General features: G+C 39.2%; 2 protein-coding genes across 6 annotated transcripts in view; one reads left to right on the forward strand and one right to left on the reverse strand.

The window, feature by feature from the left end:
* Window positions 1-19,571, forward strand: part of Cad87A (cadherin-87A) — a 65,409-nt gene that overhangs the window by 44,893 nt on the left and 945 nt on the right. For all 5 annotated transcript variants that reach the window (XM_064698700.1, XM_064698699.1, XM_064698701.1 and 2 more), the window contains 12 exons: window positions 8,188-8,250; window positions 8,308-8,654; window positions 8,722-8,867; window positions 8,927-9,234; window positions 9,695-10,746; window positions 11,663-12,730; window positions 14,037-14,636; window positions 17,023-17,621; window positions 17,698-18,481; window positions 18,541-18,816; window positions 18,880-19,142; window positions 19,204-19,555. In XM_064698700.1, the coding sequence (XP_064554770.1) occupies window positions 8,188-8,250; window positions 8,308-8,654; window positions 8,722-8,867; window positions 8,927-9,234; window positions 9,695-10,746; window positions 11,663-12,730; window positions 14,037-14,636; window positions 17,023-17,621; window positions 17,698-18,481; window positions 18,541-18,816; window positions 18,880-19,142; window positions 19,204-19,555 (5,858 nt within the window). The remainder of the gene's footprint in view (window positions 1-8,187; window positions 8,251-8,307; window positions 8,655-8,721; window positions 8,868-8,926; window positions 9,235-9,694; window positions 10,747-11,662; window positions 12,731-14,036; window positions 14,637-17,022; window positions 17,622-17,697; window positions 18,482-18,540; window positions 18,817-18,879; window positions 19,143-19,203; window positions 19,556-19,571) is intronic.
* On the reverse strand, window positions 12,741-14,019 carry LOC135439870 (uncharacterized). Its single transcript, XM_064698717.1, has 3 exons — window positions 13,696-14,019; window positions 13,047-13,247; window positions 12,741-12,894 (listed from the first exon to the last, which is right to left on the reverse strand). Exons 1-3 carry the CDS (start codon window positions 13,938-13,940, stop codon window positions 12,774-12,776), a joined length of 567 nt encoding a protein of 188 aa, XP_064554787.1. The 5' UTR covers window positions 13,941-14,019; the 3' UTR covers window positions 12,741-12,773.

Below are 19,571 nucleotides of genomic sequence, written 5' to 3' on the forward strand. Positions count from 1 at the left end.
GTAAAGCTTGTGGGGTAGCGCAACATACCAACACTCACGAATTTTGCACACTATATATAGAGTATTGATGATTTACAATTGGTTTTTATTAATTAATTTATGGTTAGTTTGCCATTTCTTTTATCATCAAAACATGCGAAGATTTATACAAACTATCAAACCGCAAAACTAATCTTAGAGCTATCAGAGAAATATTTTTCGTTCCAATTATTATACCCTTAAACCCGTCAATATGGGTCAAAGGGGTAAATTGTTTTTGTGAATTTTTATGTAGCAGGTAGAAGTATCTCAGACCCCATTAAATATATATATTCTTGATCAGGGCCAATAGTCGAATCGATCTAGTCATTTTTGCCCGTCTGTGTGATGTCGGAAACTAAAAAAGAGACTTTGAATTTTAAATACACCTCATAGAAAGAAACTAGAATGAGCACTGCAACTCGACGCAAGGTGCAGGGCAGGAAATCAGAAAATAGCTTCCCCTTTACTACTTACATGTTTTATCTGAAAATCACCGAATAATATATTTATTTTCTCTGTTTTTGTAATTGTACAAAAACACCGACTAAGAAGCAGAAATAAGAGAGAAAACACACAGAATCGATATCTCGGCAGGTTCTGAATGTTTCTAGTCCGAAGCTATAACTACTTGAGAATTATAAGCAACGATGCTTGTCGTCGTTGGCAACATTAAAAATACTTTTTTTTTTCTAAGATATACAAAATTAATACGGTAATTTATGGTATTTATAATGCACTCAAATTAGTTTAGTTATTTCGTTAACTTATGGCGTGCAAATTAGTTTTGACACCATAAATTTAGCTTGAAATGATGTTGTTCTTGTATTATTGGTAGTGGCCTCGCGACCAACAACCTTAATACAACACAAATAAAAATACAATCCCACACATGCTGCTGCACTTTCTTGTATGCACCACCCCCGACCCAGGCACTGAATTAAGCCTACCACATACAAACACACACACACACACACACACACACACACACACACACACACACACACACACACACACACACACACACACACACACACACACACACACACACACACACACACACACACACACACACACACACTATATATATATATATATACACACACACACACACACACACACACACACACACACACACACACACACACACACACACACACACGGCCAGTTCCCGTTTTGAGACAACGCCCATTCGAAAGTGTTAAAGCGTCAAGAGCAAAGCTCCTGATTATTGTTATTGCTGGCGCTGTGTTGTACTAGGTTGTTGCTGATAATGGCGGTGGCAGTGCGATTTAAGCTGAGTGTTAAGTGCAGTAGGTTGTTGTCTCCGCAGTGCTACGTGAAAAACTTGTACAAAGCTACGAAAATCTTTGCGGCAGCTGAAAGGAAAAGTTACTCCAGCGCTAGAACAATAAGCGCATAAAAACTTCTGCTGCCTCGTAGGCGTACCAACAAAATAAAACAACTAAACAAAAACAACGAAAAAAAAACAAGCAAAACGTTTAACTTTATATATTACGCTGCATTAAAGTCTTTCATAAACAAACATTTAACACTAAAACGGTGCTTGGGGTGATACTAAAAAAATCGCTAATTGGCTTATACGAATTAAAAGAGTTTTTTTTTATAAGTTTAAACAAATACATATTTATATTGTATCAAGCTACTTTATTCTTTTATAAACATAACAATTGTTATCTTGATGTATATAAGAACCTATAATTAAAAAGAAAATTGCTGTCAGACTTTTAATAGCTCGACTCGGTAGTTGATCAACAGTATGTTGATAAATAGAATGTTATTGTTATACTATATTTGATCATTAAAGAGCCCTTTTTTTACCGAACAAAATTATTTATTCGTAATAGGTAGACTTTGAGTATATATAGTGTAAAGTATACACTATTCGGATTCTGCTTATTGAATTTCTTTATTACTGGATAACTTGGACATCATATCTTAAGAGGCCTAAAAGTTAAGGCCTTGAAATATCTTTGTCAAAGTAAATCAAGCCAATATATTACTGTGATTTATTTTAAACGACTGCTGTGATGGTGCGAGTAAATCAGCGGCACAGCGGGTCACTATTCAAGGGGATGGCTATCACATTGTCAAGTACTTGAAATATTTCAAAACATTTGCTGTATTTGACAAGCAGTCAAACCTAAGCGGCCACTCCTCAAGTGACAGGGGTCCCAGGAGCAAAAAGTGCCCCAGAGGCTACCCAGTTACAAGACTCATTCTCAGAGTCCCAATGGCAGTTACCATTCCATTAAGCTGTGCAATACGGAGCACAGAAACATGAAATAAAAAAGGAATTCGCAAGAAATTTCATTTCCTGGCACTCAACTGGCAACAGAACACCCCTAGCCCCGGCCAAACCCCAGCAAAACTCAGACCCAGACACTTCAGGCGCGGCGCCCAGCTCGAGTCACTCATTTGGCTTTAACATAAAACCAATTTAAACTTCTGCTGCTCGGGGTAGAAGCTTCAGCTGAACAATCGACACGCGCCCCAACTGTTTAACGCTCCCCAATATGCAGACACACACAACAAACTACCCCTCGGTAAATGATAAGAAAAAAAAAAGATTAAAAAAATCAACAACAACAATGTTAATTTCATTTTTGTGCTGTATTTTAAAGTTGACTTTCGACTTACCTGAAAGAGTCTCGCGTGGTTTACGGATTGCGTCGGTTCCGTTTTTGGGGTGGGCTCTGAATTAATACGCGTGGGAAAACCAACAATGGTGCCGCGAGGGAAAACTTGATAATACTTAGCTGGCGCTGCTTTTTGGCTTTTCCATAAGCTTCAAGCCAGAAACTTTTCCGATGCGGCACGTAGCGTTCATAGTTATGTGGATTTTGGAAATTAAGTAAGCGACTGCTAGACAACTTTAGGTATGAAGCCACTGTGATAGCGATTAACGCTCACGCAGATTTATGCACAACTTGAGCAACAACAGGTGCGTTCAACGTGTCTTCAAGTCCCGAACTTCCCCAACCCCCAATTTGCTTATTCCCATCCTTCAAGCTGGCTCTAAGCTCTGTGCAGTGCACGGTGCAATTTAAATTCAAAATTTGTTAAACTGTCACAAGCGCTGTGAATGCGAAATGAGCACAAGGCTCGCAACATGCAAAGCATAATTATATGAGGACGCGGATGAGTAGGAGAGGGAGGAGCTGAAGCTGGCTGGGTAGTTGACATGCTGGAGTTGCCTGCAGGTGGCGCAGGCCAAGGAAATTGCTTCAAACCGGCTTGCCGGAGCTAAACAAACAAGCGGCGTTGAATTACGATGCCGCACGCACGTGGTTGCCACAGCTTGCTGGTGGGCCAGGTGGGGTAGTTAGAGGTGGGCGTGTATCTGTGTGTGTGTGTGTGTGTGTGACTATAGGTCTAAGTGGAGTGTGCTGCTGCCACCCACATGAGTAATAGTAATGTTGTTGCCTCCACTCAAGATGTGTGCCGCTACCATCAGGCTTATGAATAAATTAAGAAAAGGCCGCCTCGAAAACGGGGCCACTGGGGGAAGAGTGTTAAGTAGGTACCGGGGAGCCAGAAATGCGAAAGAGTCGCGAAAATAAAACAGACTCATATAAAAAAAGGCAATTTGAATGCGATTCATGAGCGACATGCGAATGATCGACGTTTCAGTTATCCTGTTAACGCTCAAAACTGTTTTACAACACAGAAAACACACCTCCATCGGTCGGTGATGCTATTAGAAAATTGTGTTCTCTAACTAGGCTTTTAGCATTTAATTTTCATAATTGTATATATAATGTATTGAATAATTAGGAAAACACTCGTTTTGTCGACCATTAATAAATAAAACAAAATGCATTTAGATTTATTTAATCACCAAGAAAATGCGTGCTATTTCAAACAAAGCGGTAGGGAGGAAAATGTGGTCTTCGGCTGGTGTAATTGTTATATTCAGTTTAAAATTCCGCTTGTATATTGAAAACTATAACATATAGATTTGAATATTTTTAGATATAATTTTATACAGTTCCAAAGATTCATAGGGTAATGAATCAACCAGTATTGCAGAATCTAATTTTTTTAATAGAGTTAAATTGAAAACGAATTAATTAGGCAATTTTCTATTAAGGCAAGTATGAATTAGAATGATCCTTTATAAATTTAAACAAAAATTGATTGAAAACTATTATAATTACTCAATAAAGACGTTTGTTAGTCTGAGTTCTTATTATAATTTTTTTTTATGAACATATTAAGGCTTCATTGCCATGTATGTCCATCTTTGGTTAGAGTATCATGTTTAAGTATAAGCGGATAGCTTTTGGTCCGATTTAAGGCATATACATAAATACACTCATAGATGGGTATTTATATTTAAGCTTCTTGTGTAGCTCTACTGCTTCAATATACCCTTTAGTACGCCCGGATTACAATTTTTACATATAGGTATAGGACGTTGCATGGAGGCAATAGTAGAGATAAGATAAGTCAGCAACTGAAGATAATGCCGTTTAGAATCTGGTGACGGTTGGAAGCTGCCTCGGGCCAAACAAACTACAGGACATAAAGAAAATGTCAGCACTGCCACGCAGCCGACAGCTATATGAATGATGATAGAGGGAAGGAGGCGCGTATAGGGCTACATGGATGAGCAATTGGTGTAGAGCTGTAGCTCGCACAGGTGATTTACATAGCATATTTAAGTGGAGCACTTTGTGGACTCGCACACGACACGGCGCGACACGATATCATCATTATCATCACCATCATCATCATCATGCCTCATAACAAATGTTGCACAAAATAAAGAAAAAGCAAAAAAAGAACTGCTAGACATCGTTCAGTTTAAAAGCAGGGAACAGGAAATAAGCTAGGCAAGGACGTTGGAAACATAAAGAACATATTTTGACTAAGATGTATTACAAGCGAAAGCATAAGGAGTTTGACATTTTTATTATGTTGCCGCTAGCGACACATAGGGAGAGAGAGACAGAGAGACAGGGAAGTTTAAAAAGTGTGTTAACTAAAAAGAGAGAGAAACCATATAAACTGCGTCCAGATTTAGCTTGCAACTTTCCAGTTTCATCAGCTGCTGCATTAGCTTCAGCTTGCCTTCAAAAAAATGCGTTCAACAAAAAGAGCAAAATGAATTTGCAACTAGTCGCAACTGGCGGGCATGCCGAGGCTGAGAAGTTTTTGATGCGCACATAATTCAATTATTATTGCCCGCAGACCCAAAGAAAAGTGATTTGGCTAGCCTGGTCGCTGGCTGGCTGGCTGGCTGGCTGCTTGACTCTGTGAGTTCTGCCGAACAGAACAGAAGAAATACAATTTATTTTAAATAAATATGATTTATTATGTTTGGCATGCCCTGTTATGCCATGCCCTGCGCTGCCCTCGCTACTTGCCCGCCACACGAAAGGCAATCTGCATGAAGGATTACGGAACATGAACGTCAAGTTTGCACAGCACTCGACGACGACGATATGGAATAGAAACATGAGATTGGGTCCCAACCCTCCTCTTCCCCGACCCATAAACGATCCATACCCGTGTATAAAGCAAATTTGACTTAAGGTATATTTTGCGTTTTATGATGATGACTTAAGAGGATGGAGAAAAGCTACCAAATATAATAAAAAAATATATAAAAAAAACGTATAACGTGGAAGATACGCGCTGCCATCGAAGGGCTTAAATCTCAGGCAAAGGAAAATATCCATCAACAGGTTTGAGTATTGACAAACATGAAAAGGTATATATATATACCATAAAAAATTACTATGTGATTGAAATTTGATGATTTTGATGGATGGGTTCGAGCATTTCGATTGAGTACATGAATTGTGAGTGCTCAAAGTTCATAAAAAGTATGATTTGTGGCTGTAGAAAGGGTATAAAATACTTATGTTAAGTACATGACATTTATGTATGACATTAAAGTAATATCACATTGCATTTGTGTTCTTTTAATAATTGAAATTCCATTACGTATGTTTAACATATGTCAGGAAGAATTTTATTCGCAAACGAATATTTAGTGAATCATTTTTTATTTTCCTTTCTGTGGAAGTTTGTGCAATCATCAAAATTAAATTATAATACAGTCAGCCAATTTAACCTGGACCTTGTCTAAATGCCATGAAAGACTTAATTTACTAGCGACCAATTTAATAATGCCAACAGTTATCTTTTGAACTCCAAAGAAATCTGCAATATATTATCCAAATGGACACGTGTTTCTTGCGTATTTGGACACATAATTCAAATAGCCCTAAATTAGATTGCACAGTTGTAATCAACTGTCCTGTTTGGAAGTATCTTGTATTCATGTCAGCACAAAATACCATTTAGCAGGACATAAATGTTTGGTCGGCAAAAGAGCAACTGCAACAGCAACAACAAAACCGGCAACTTCAACTTCAACTGCAACTGCAACTGCAACAAGCAAAAACATGCGAGTAAACATTGCAGTCCCAGCAGCAACTAGTTAAACATAAACTTAAATCATCAACTACAACGCACATAAATGCTAAAAAGCATTTCAACCAAGTATTATGCTTGAAATTTAACCGAGCAACAAAAATTTGATATGCAAAGTAGAAGCAACTGGCGGGGAAATTCAGGGGAAATTCAAAATGCTGCTAAATTCAAACCTTTTATGGACCATTTCAATACAATTTTGTTTTTCACAATCCTGAGGGACACAATAGATGACAGTTTATAGCTATAAATAATATATATAAAAATAATAATAATAATAAAATGCATAATACTTACTATTAATGATATTAATATTATTTTTTTTTTTTTTTTGGCTGAGGAGGGAAGTTGATATTAGCATCTCACACTGCCGTCGCAATATGATATGTGAGTCTCGTACCCACGAAAAACCCTTTCTCATCAGGTATATCTCCAATACGGAAGGGTATTTGTATTTTTGTATTACTTTGAAGTGGGCCCTTGTCGCGCTTTTGTCAGCGTTCACACTGGCCTGTTAATGTCCTCCAATTCCTTTTTCGTTGAACACAGGGTATCGCATATAAAAGCCGCAACATGCATTCGGTTCTCCTCGCCGCTGATCATTTTCGTATTATATTATATTATTAATAATAATATTTATAATAATAAAAATAATAATAGTTGCCAAGCTGAGATCTGTATACAGACATTTGGCTGGCTGTCGCCCCTTTCTAAGCGGCCTCAATGTGACCTCTAAAAGCACATCGATGAGCTTTAAACCCGTACGTATTATACTGGCCATTTAACTTGCTGGATCAGTGCTGATACAAAGCCCGAAATGCCAAACAAACCACAACTTAGGCACAACCTTTAAATGTTCAGTTTATGGTCAACGTTAACAAGCGGGTAAATAGGATGTTTATGGACCACAGAATCCTGTGGACAGTTGGGCTAGGCTTCGGCCCGTGTAAATAAAAACACAAAATACGGGCTTTACTGTAGCATTTCGAGTCGAGCTTTTATGCATAACTAATTGGCTGTCTGTGAACGAGAATGGGGCCCTACATCTGGACCAGGCCATGCACCCTGTGCGTCATTTCTGTTCCTGTCTGTGAGATTATAAGCAGCACAAGCCGCAGAGACATAGCTGCTATTGCTGCTGCTGCTGGCAGTTAAGGCTGACAATTTTAAAGCCTGGCCCAAAGCGCTGCTCGTGCGTGCCGGACGGACATTGGCGCCTTTAAGCGGACGACAACTGGCAGTTGCTCGAAACCCGGCCACCCGGACTTCGACTCCAGTTAAAGTGAACAATTTGGAACAATGTTGCTGGATGTTGGTCTTGTTGTTGTTTTGTTGCTTATCATCAGCATCGTTATATTGTTATGGCCATTGTTGTTGACGTCGTTTGTCGCCGCTCGCTTATCCCCTTCGGCCCCACCCTTCCGCCCTTCCGCCATGGCGCGCGCCTTCCTGTTGTTTGTGTGTTGTCAGCTAATTGAATTTTCAGCATGAAATTTAATTTATCTTTGTTGTTTGTTTGCGCAACAAATGGCCGAAAAAATGCAAATCCAAAAGTGAAAACAAGTTGACAGCATTTTCTGTTTATTGTTTTTCTTATTTTGTAATTTGGCACAAGCTGGCAAATCTGCTTGGCTTAGTTTGTTAATATGTTTTATCACACAACATAAATAAACACAACGTTGTCATTTGCTTTCGTTTCAGCCAACAAAATGAAGTGGACGCTAATGCTGTTAATTATCTGCCTGGCATCGGAGCTAGTGAGCTGTAAGCATTATCTCATATACCCTGTAAAATCTGCTTAACCCTCCAAAATTTCTGTAGCTGAAACGAATTTACCGCCCGTGTTTACACAAACCCTCAACAATATTGTGCTTTATGAGAACGTGCCAGTGGGCACAGTGGTCTTTCGATTAGAAGGGTACGATCCTGAGCAAAGCAATGTTACATTTGGCTCCATTGGCTCCGATCACTTTAGCGTAGATCCAGTTTCTGGCAATATAACGCTGGTCAAGCCATTGGATCGCGAGGAAACGGACAGTTTGACATTTTTGGTATCGATCAGAGATCGCGTGGATCCAAATGGCGAATCAGAGCAAGATAATGTTGTGGAACAGCCCATCACATTCATAATACTCGATGAGAATGATAATCCGCCAGAGTTCCAGAATGTAAGTTGAAAACGCAGCCCAACATTTTACTGAAAGATTCACATTGATTTAAACTTTATTGCCTTAGACCCCTTATGAGACGGATGTAAACGAAGATGCTGCTGTGGGCACCACGATTTTTGATCAAATATTGGTCAAGGATCGCGATACAATTGGTGACAGCCTTGATCTAAAGTGTTTACCCCAGCAGCAAAGCCCTGAGGCGTGCAGCAAGTAAGCCCAAGTCAAGCACTGTTCAAAACAGCTATTTACAATTCTACCGATCTTTGCAGATTCCGCTTGCAATTGCTGACAAGAGAGGCGACCATCTTAACAGCTGCAGTGGTGCTCAACGATACCCTCAATTACAACCAGCGTATGATTTACCATTTTCAAATCGAGGCCAGCGATGGAGTGCACAAAACACAGACAACATTCGAGGCACGCGTCAAGGATGTGCAGGATAAGCCGCCAGTATTCCAAGGCTCGCTATCGACAGTCATCGACGAGGACAGTCCCATTAACACATTGGTGCTCACTGTTCACGCTCGTGATGGTGACACAGGCGAACCCCGAAAAATAGTCTACGATTTGCTCAGCAGTAAGTTAATCGATGGCAAAAATGCAATTAATTTAATATGGTAGTTCCTGACTGACTGACTTGAAAGTAATGAACGCACAGCCAAAACTGTAAGAGCTACAGATCTGAAATGTACAGAAGCTTCCTTTTGGGAAAATTGTACCTTCAACTGGGGAAAAACGATCGTAAAAGTATATATGAAAGACATCTGCGAGGCCTAGGTTTCTGAGCGTTGGACTAACAAGGTAGAAGTCGCCGGCTCGAATTCAGCAGCAATTCTGAACTTTTATATTTGGTTTTTTATTCATTAAAATATTATTTTTTCAACAGCACCGCTGTATTCTGATCCTGAATATTAGGGTTCGAACCCCGAGAGGAGGAAAGCCAAAACATTTTTTATAATTTAAATTAGAAATTATGTGGTTTTTAAATACATAAAAGCATTTGTCCTCCTTAAATGAATTGAACTTACTTTTCGTAGATCCCAACGATTATTTCCTGCTGGACGCACACAGCGGCGAGCTGCGAACTGCCAAGCCCCTAGATCGTGAGGCTTTGACTGATTCGACGGGTCTTATTCCGCTGCTGATACGCGCCCGCGAGCTGGTGAATGGTGTGCCCAATGATGATCCGTTGACAAGTGCTACGGCTAGAGCTACTGTGACCATACGCGATGTCAACGATTCGCCTCCCACATTTAATAAAAAGGAATATGAAGTTTCACTGCTCGAAAACACGCCAGAGGGTACTCCACTGGCCCTGGACATGAGCGTCAGCGACGCTGATGTGGGGATTAACTCGAAGTTTGCGCTGCGATTAGAGGATGTGTCGGGTGTGTTTGATGTGGAGCCCAAGCTGGTGACAGGCTTTTCACAGGTCAACATTCGCGTAGCCAATGGCACATTGGACTACGAGAATCCCAATCAGCGTAAGTTCATAGTCCTGGTGATTGCCGAGGAGACGGACACGGAGCCCAAATTATCCTCTACGGCCACCATAACCGTAAGCGTGCTGGATGCTAATGACAACAAGCCTAGCTTCGAGCAGGAGAGCTACTCGGCCACTGTCTCCGAGGCAGCCCTGCCAGGACAATATATCACAACGATTACCGCCAAAGATGTGGATTCTAGCAGCTTTGGTGATGCCGGCATACGCTACAGCCTCTCCGGCACCGGTGCCGAACTGTTTCATGTCAATGAGCAAACGGGCGTCATTACCCTGGGCGATTGTCAGCAGGAGCGCAACAGGCGCCAGCGACGTGACCTCCATGAGAATGACAGCGATGGTCACGCACTCGAAATGCTCTCCATGGAGGCGGAACACAATGTCGACCAGCGACAGATTAACACAGAACCCACCGTGCAATACACTTTAATCACGCAGGCGCCGTTGCAGTCCGGGCCGGCAGCGGCAGCGGGAGAGGCAATAGCAGCGGCAGCGGCAGCTGCTAATGACGAAAAAGCCGCCAGCAGCGAGGCGCCGTCGACGTGTCTGGACTACGAATCGGAGACCACGTACTTCTTGTCATACAAGGTGGGTGTGGGAAGAGGTTGACAAACAACGATTTTTATCAGCTTGTAACGGGGCCAGTCAACTATTCTCTGTAATTGGTGGGCGGCCTTGTTATATAGAAGAATAGAAGGTTTACTATATAAATTACATATTCATTTTGATTATCATTTTATTTTATTGTGAAAACATAAATCAATTTGCCATTTATTATAAGACTCAGGCCATAAATAAGTAGTTATTATGTCCTGAATTTTATATTTTATTTGAAAACTAATTATCATTGGGAAATTACCGTTGAGAAATATCCTTAAAACACAAACATTTTGAACTCATGTTTGATGTGCATAGATGACATAAAAAGGCTTGCGTTTGTGTACTAGTTTTTCTTAAATTAAATAAATAATTAATTATTATTAACGGTCCGTTCAAAATATACGCAACTATAAATATTTGTTTACTTTTGCTTTACTTTTGCAACGTATTAAAAAGTATGGAACATTTATTTATATTATTATTTATTAATTACTTATCAAATCTTTAAAATATTCCTTTTAACTGTGTTAGAACTTGTGTTACAAGGCATACCCAACTTAATTTAGCACAATTTTAACGGTTTTCGAAATAGATCAATAAATCAAAAATTGTTAGATTATTAAATCAATGTTTCAAGAAGGTAAGGTTTAAAAGTTGTTAATCATTGATGTGACCTTTTGAAATTAAGTTGAAATCGAAAACATTGAATGTTCAATTGAAGCCAAGCAGATTTTACAGTGTAGTGTACATTTATTGCGTAAATTCACGTTAAGCCTATCTGTCCCAACAATTGATAGTTACATCTACTTTTTAAACTAGGTTAGGGTATTTAAGTGTCGGCATCAGCATAGATATTCTGATCAATACCTTCAACACAATCTCTTTTTCTTTGATTATTATGCAGGCCACCGATGACAATGGACAAGGTCAGACCTCTGTGGTGTCCCTACGCATTTCTGTGAGCGATGCCAACGATTCACCGCCCGTATGTGAGAGTCCTCTGTATCGTGCCAGTGTAGATGAGGGCGCCTTTGTATTCGATTCCCCATTGGTGGTTAAGGCACGCGATGCGGACACAATGTCTAGCATTAGCTACCGGATTATCGGCTCGCCACAGATCGAGAGTATCTTTGACATTGGCAAGCGCAGCGGCCAGATTAGTATACGCCCCAATGCCAGCTTGGATGTGACGAATCTGAAGAGCGAGCAGCTCATCTTTGTGGTGGAGGCCAATGACGGGCTCTTTACGGCCAACTGTGGCGTTAACATCACAGTGCGCGATGTTAACAATCATGTGCCCAGTTTTCAGCAGCAGAACTATAGCGCCATCGTTGAGGAGAACGCAGAAATTGGCACCAGTGTTGAGAAGCTGCAGGCCACGGATCTGGACACTGGCAAAAATGCCGAGCTACGCTTTCGCATACAGCAGGGCAGCTTCAATGACTTTGACATTGATGAGCGCACTGGAGAGGTGTTCGTCTCCCGGAAGCTCGACTACGACAGACGGAACACCTATCACCTGCAGGTGCAGGCCGCCGATAAGGGCACGCCCAGTCTCACGGGCACCGCCACATTGACAATTAATGTGCAAAATAGCAACGATAAAGATCCCTACTTTGTGCCTGCCACGCAGCACGCTGAGGTGCGTGCAGATGCGCCCACTGGCCACCTAGTCTACACACTGATAGCACTTGATCCAGATGTAGCCACGCATAATGCGCTCGAGTTTGCCGCCACCGATGACATCACGGCCATTGACAAGGAGGGCAAGGAGCTGCCCCACAGCGAACAGTTTAAGGAATACTTTGCGATTGCCCGCAACGGCAAAGTTCTCGTCAACCGGCAACTGGATCGCAATCTCTTCGCTGTTATGCGCATTAATGTGCTCGTTACGGACAGCACAGCGCCCAATGTGCAGCAGGGCCGTGGCCTACTCATCATCCAGATCATCGATGTGAATAAAATACCACCGGTAGGTTCAATTCCACTGACAAATTTACAATTACTCTTTATTACTAACCGATGGGCCGAAAATGTTGATGGGCTATTTCAAATTCTTCGCTACTGTCGCGCTCAAGATTCTCAGTGTAGGCCACATTCGTTGTCATCTGATGATGCTTCTCCGAGTAGAAATTGCTGTGAACAGGGTTAAAAAAGTCAGGGGTGCTATTAAAGAACAGTGTTCTGATACTGATTAAGTTCAGCCAGGCATTAGCAAAGGTTTCCATCATTTCAATTCCATCTAGCAATATCTTAAACAGTATCTTAATACTACACTCGCTCCTTACAGCACCGTTATACAGCAGGTGGTCTTGATGGTCATCTTGGCCACGAATATCGCAAATACAGCAAAGGATTGAGAGTATAGGTACTTTAGACAGCTATAGCCCAAAATTATCTCGTAGATGTGCAATACTACACTATCAATAATCTGCACAATAATTGTTGGCATTAGCAGTTCCGGCTGGGAATTTGTCAAAATTGGATAGCTGCGTGCAGGAGAGGCAAAGAAATAACATTGTTACAAGCTGAACAAGAAATTATAGTTCTCTGTGTGCCAAAGATTAAATATGCAATGACTATTTGCTAATCTGACCTTTGGCGTACAACTAGATCTTGTTGTCAATAAAAATGTATTAATAAAAAATGTAAACTATAGGGAAGATCGAAATATCTGTGTTAACATGAAAGGTATATGACCAGTGATCCGTTATAAACAATTATTGCCAAAATTATGGAAGCGTAGTCAAACACGTAATTAGGCTTGACCTAACTGATATAGTAGTTCCATCCGTCTGACTCATATATGTTCTGCAGCAAAAATTGATTATATATTCTACTTTCTGGAGGTCATGGCTCCCGACTCGATTGGTCGTTCTTATAAATATTAAGCTATAGAATTTTGGAGACTCCAAATAAAAAAATCTATCAACTTACATAGCAACGATATTTGAAGCTAGTCCAAGAAAACACATTAGAAAGCGCATTAGGATCAACCCAGATATGAGGAATATGAAAAGTTCACGTATCCAGACCTCCTGCTTGGCTGAATTGATCAGCACTTTGGTTTCGCGCAAATCCGAATGCAATCGGTGGACATTCAAAGCGGTCGCCTTGTACAATATGGCAATGATGTTTATAAAGAGTATCCTTAGCTTCCCATAGGACATATCTTGCGCCATATTGAGCGTCAGAAAGCAGCCTAATTTTCAAATATTTTTTGACTCAATTTTCATAAACGACATGCTCTCGCCCCCACTTTTTCCCACTCAATACAGAGATTCAATGCTTCCTGGAGCCAAGAACAGCCGGTGATTAAGCTGCAAATGGTTGAGGAACAATCAGTTGGTACTGTGCTGACCACTCTGCAGGCTAGCGACGAGGACTCCAGCATTGGCGAGTTCAACATAACGTCCAATGATTACTTTGCCATCAATCAGACCACTGGCGTCATCTACACGACTGCCCGGTTGGACTATGAGGCCGTCAAGGAGGTGAAATTCATGGCCACAGTCAGCGATACAGGTGTGCCGGCGCTGACAGCAACAGCGGACATTGTTGTTGACATCATCAACCTGAATGACAACGAACCGCACTTTACCCACTCTGAGTACTACTTCAACATAACAGAGAACTCACCACGCGGCACCGTTGCTGGTAAAGTGGAGGCCCACGATGGAGATGTGGGAGCTTTTGGCGAACTGACCTACACGCTTATCGGCGAGAACAACAAGTACTTCAGCATCGATGCCTACACGGGCAACGTGATGGTGGCAAATGCCTCCATATTGGATAGGGAGCAGCTAAAGGAACTGACTCTCTCCGTTGTGGCACAGGATAAGGCACCAGCAACGGTGCAAAAGTCGGCAACGGCAACGGTGAGTGAAAAAATATATAGATATAGATGTAGATATAGATATAGATATAGATATAGATATAGATATAGATATAGATATAGATATAGATATAGATATAGATATAGATATAGATATAGATATAGATATAGATATAGATATAGATATAGATATAGATATAGATATAGATATAGATATAGATATAGATATAGATATAGATATAGATATAGATATAGATATAGATATAGATATAGATATAGATATAGATATAGATATAGATATAGATATAGATATAGATAAAGATATAGATATAGATATAGATATAGATATAGATATAGATATAGATATAGATATAGATATAGATATAGATATAGATATAGATATAGATATAGATATAGATATAGATATAGATATAGATATAGATATAGATATAGATATAGATATAGATATAGATATAGATATAGATATAGATATAGATATAGATATAGATATAGATATAGATATAGATATAGATATAGATATAGATATAGATATAGATATAGATATAGATATAGATATAGATATAGATATAGATATAGATATAGATATAGATATAGATATAGATATAGATATAGATATAGATATAGATATAGATATAGATATAGATATAGATATAGATATAGATATAGATATAGATATAGATATAGATATAGATATAGATATAGATATAGAGATATAGATATAGATATAGATATAGATATAGATATAGATATAGATATAGATATAGATATAGATATAGATTTAGATATAGATATAGATATAGATATAGATATAGATATAGATATAGATATAGATATAGATATAGATATAGATATAGATATAGATATAGATATAGATATAGATATAGATATAGATATAGATATAGATATAGATATAGATATAGATATAGATATAGATATAGATATAGATATAGATATAGATATAGATATAGATATAGATATAGATATAGATATAGATATAGATATAGATATAGATATAGATATAGATATAGATATAGATATAGATATAGATATAGATATAGATATAGATATAGATATAGATATAGACATGGATATATAGATTTATATAGATATATCGATATAAAGATATATAGATATATCGATATAAAGATATATAGAAATATAGATATAGATATAGATATAGATATAGATATAGATATAGATATAGATATAGATATAGATATAGATATAGATATAGATATAGATATAGATATAGATATAGATATAGATAAAGATATAGATATAGATATAGATATAGATATAGATATAGATATAGATATAGATATAGATATAGATATATATATAGATATAGATATAGATATAGATATAGATATAGATATAGATATAGATATAGATATAGATATAGATATAGATATAGATATAGATATAGATATAGATATAGATATAGATATAGATATAGATATAGATATAGATATAGATATAGATATAGATATAGATATAGATATAGATATAGATATAGATATAGATATAGATATAGATATAGATATAGATATAGATATAGATATAGATATAGATATAGATATAGATATAGATATAGATATAGATATAGATATAGATATAGATATAGATATAGATATAGACATGGATATATAGATTTATATAGATATATCGATATAAAGATATATAGATATATCGATATAAAGATATATAGAAATATAGATATAGATATAGATATAGATATAGATATAGATATAGATATAGATATAGATATAGATATATAGATATAGATATAGATATAGATAAAGATATAGATATAGATATAGATATAGATATAGATATAGATATAGATATAGATATAGATATAGATATAGATATAGATATAGATATAGATATAGATATAGATATAGATATAGATATAGATATAGATATAGATATAGATATAGATATAGATATAGATATAGATATAGATATAGATATAGATATAGATATAGATATAGATATAGATATAGATATAGATATAGATATAGATATAGATATAGATATAGATATAGATATAGATATAGATATAGATATAGATATAGATATAGATATAGATATAGATATAGATATAGATATAGATATAGATATAGATATAGATATAGATATAGATATAGATATAGATATAGATATAGATATAGATATAGATATAGATATAGATATAGATATAGATATAGATATAGATATAGATATAGATATAGATATAGATATAGATATAGATATAGATATAGATATAGATATAGATATAGATATAGATATAGATATAGATATAGATATGGATATATAGATTTATATAGATATATCGATATAAAGATATATAGAAATATAGATACAGATATACAAACAGCATCTCATATTGCCTTTTCTTTTCCCAGATACACATAAGCATTTTGGATGTCAATGATAATGCACCAGTTTTCACCCGCACCGTGTACAATTCGACGGTGTCGGAAAATGCAGCGTATCAGCCACCGGCTGCATTGATGCAGGTACAGGCTATAGATCTGGATGAGGGTCTATACGGGGATGTGCGCTACATTATAACGGCGGGCAATGAGCCCACACTGTTTAAGCTGGACGCACAATCGGGCATCATTTATCCGGCCCAAAGTTTGACCGGTAAACATGGTGTCTACGAGTTGCTGATCTCTGCCCGTGATACCCAGGGATCGGGCACCATGGAGAGCACCGCAAGAGCAATCATTACGGTGTTGCGCGTGAATCGGCATCGTCCAGAGTTTGTTATTCCTGCTCTGTCGAATGCCACAATTGAAATACCTGGCGACATTGTGCAACCGGACTATTTGCTGTTGACAGTCAAGGCGTTGGACAACGACACCGATGGAAGTGGCAAGATCAGTTACCATCTGCAGGTGAACAATCAAAATGTGCAGCAGACAACGGAATTCAAGATCGATGAGGCCAGTGGAGAGCTGCGTGCCAGGCAGCAGCTCAATCGCAAGAATCGCGCCAAGTAAGTTATACAATCGAAATAAGATAGTTCCCAAGTCGGAGAACCTTTATGTGGTTAACTCCATTTGTTTTTGCAGCTATGATATTATTTTGGTGGCACGTGATGCCGGTAATCCGCCATTTGAGTCGCTGCGTCTGCTGACCGTCAGCATTGTTGATGCAAATGAGAATCGCCCCGAGTTCCCAGACGCCTCCAATCCCTACAAAGTCTCGATTAATGAGAACAGCGGTCGTGATGTCAAGATTGGACACATTCAAGCCGCCTCGCGCAGCAAACACAATCGTGATATCTTCTACTATATGTTGCTGGGCAATGAGGATGGCGCATTCTATGTGGACAAACTGACTGGGGATATTTACACGAACAAGAGCCTGGATCGCGAGCAGACTGATGCCTATACCCTGTACATTTTGGCCAGCATCAAAGCGGATTTGCATATATCCGAAGAGGAGCGCGCCTCGTTTTCCATCAAGACATTGAACCGGGACAATACTGTGGCCAAGGTGGGCATCACCGTTCTGGATGTGAATGATAATTCGCCGGTGTTCGAGAAATCCGTTTACTATGCGGGCGTCAATGCCAATGCCAAGATGAATGCGGCCATCACGCTGGTCAATGCCAGCGATGCGGATCAGGGTAAAAATGCGAAGATCGAGTATATGATTGTTGCCTCCAATCTGTACAAGTTCGGTGCCACCAAATCAACTGGCTCCATTGTGCCCAGTCCGTTTGCCATATCGCAGGATGGTCGCATCACGGCTAATACCATAATGGCGGAGTATAATCAGGATCGTTTTGAGCTGGAGATTGTCGCACGTGAACTGGAGCAGCCACAGCGTTCAGCCAATACCAAAGTTAATGTATGTTGGTTGAGATATTTAACAACTAAAGATTAAACCTAAGGATATATGCTTTTCAGATTTGGGTATTTGATGGCACACAGCTGGTTAGGGTGATTCTATCGCGCCCGCCCGAGGAGGTCTATCAGGAGCAGGAAGAAATTATAGCCGAGCTACGAAATGCAACACAGCATCGCATTATTGTGGACGAGATACGTTTTCACTTGGACTCAATTGGACGCATTCGCATGGATTGGTGTGATATGTATTTCCATGCCGTGGATCCGCAGACACAGCAAATTGCCCCTGTCGATGAAATACTTAAGGATATTGACAGAAACTATGATTATCTCAAGGTAACACCAGCTGAATTGTCCACAACCTTTACATTAATACCGTGCATGTTTCTTTCTTGCCAGGATTACTATGCTGGCTTTGCCATTGAGAACGTTGTGCCCGCCTATATAGCCATTGTGCAGGATGAGTTTGATTTGGCTGTTGCTGGTCTGGTTGCTCTGGTCATAGTGCTCTTTGTGGGCGTCATTAGTTTTATTGTGCTCTGCTGTTGTCTAAAGCATTGGAATCTCTCTGTGCCCGTAGAGACGCGTCGCAAGGAGGCTTTGATCAAAAAGCAAATCATTGAGGATTTGAATACGACCGAGAATCCGCTGTGGATTGAACAGTATGCCTGCCTTAGACCCAACCAAATTTTCTACATTTAACGAGATTATATCGCTTTGCAGAAAACTTAAGCTGTATGAGGAACAGGAGCTCACCATGCAGGTCTTTTCGGAGCCCGATCACATATCCAATTCGGATGCGCCCGGGCATTTGGATCACCGCAGCTCGCTGGAGCAGGTGCATCATGGCCAGTCGGTGGACAATACCTATGCCACCATACAGCCACGTAACAATCAGAATCGCCTGACAGCCGGCTCTGGCAGCAATGGTGGTGTTGGTTCCATCTCCATGCGCAGCGGTGGTGCGGCCAGTGCCGGCGGCATCGGCGGTGCTGGGCTGCTGCTAACCCGCGTCGATCCACATGTCAACGATTTTGCAGACTATGCAACACTCCGCAACAATCGAGCACCTTCTGTAAGTCGGCGCATAG

This window comes from Drosophila montana, unplaced genomic scaffold (assembly GCF_035044405.1).
Source record: "Drosophila montana isolate Dmon_TW-CO22-7 unplaced genomic scaffold, ASM3504440v1 contig_779_1, whole genome shotgun sequence".
In the NCBI taxonomy this organism is placed as follows: domain Eukaryota; kingdom Metazoa; phylum Arthropoda; class Insecta; order Diptera; family Drosophilidae; genus Drosophila; species Drosophila montana.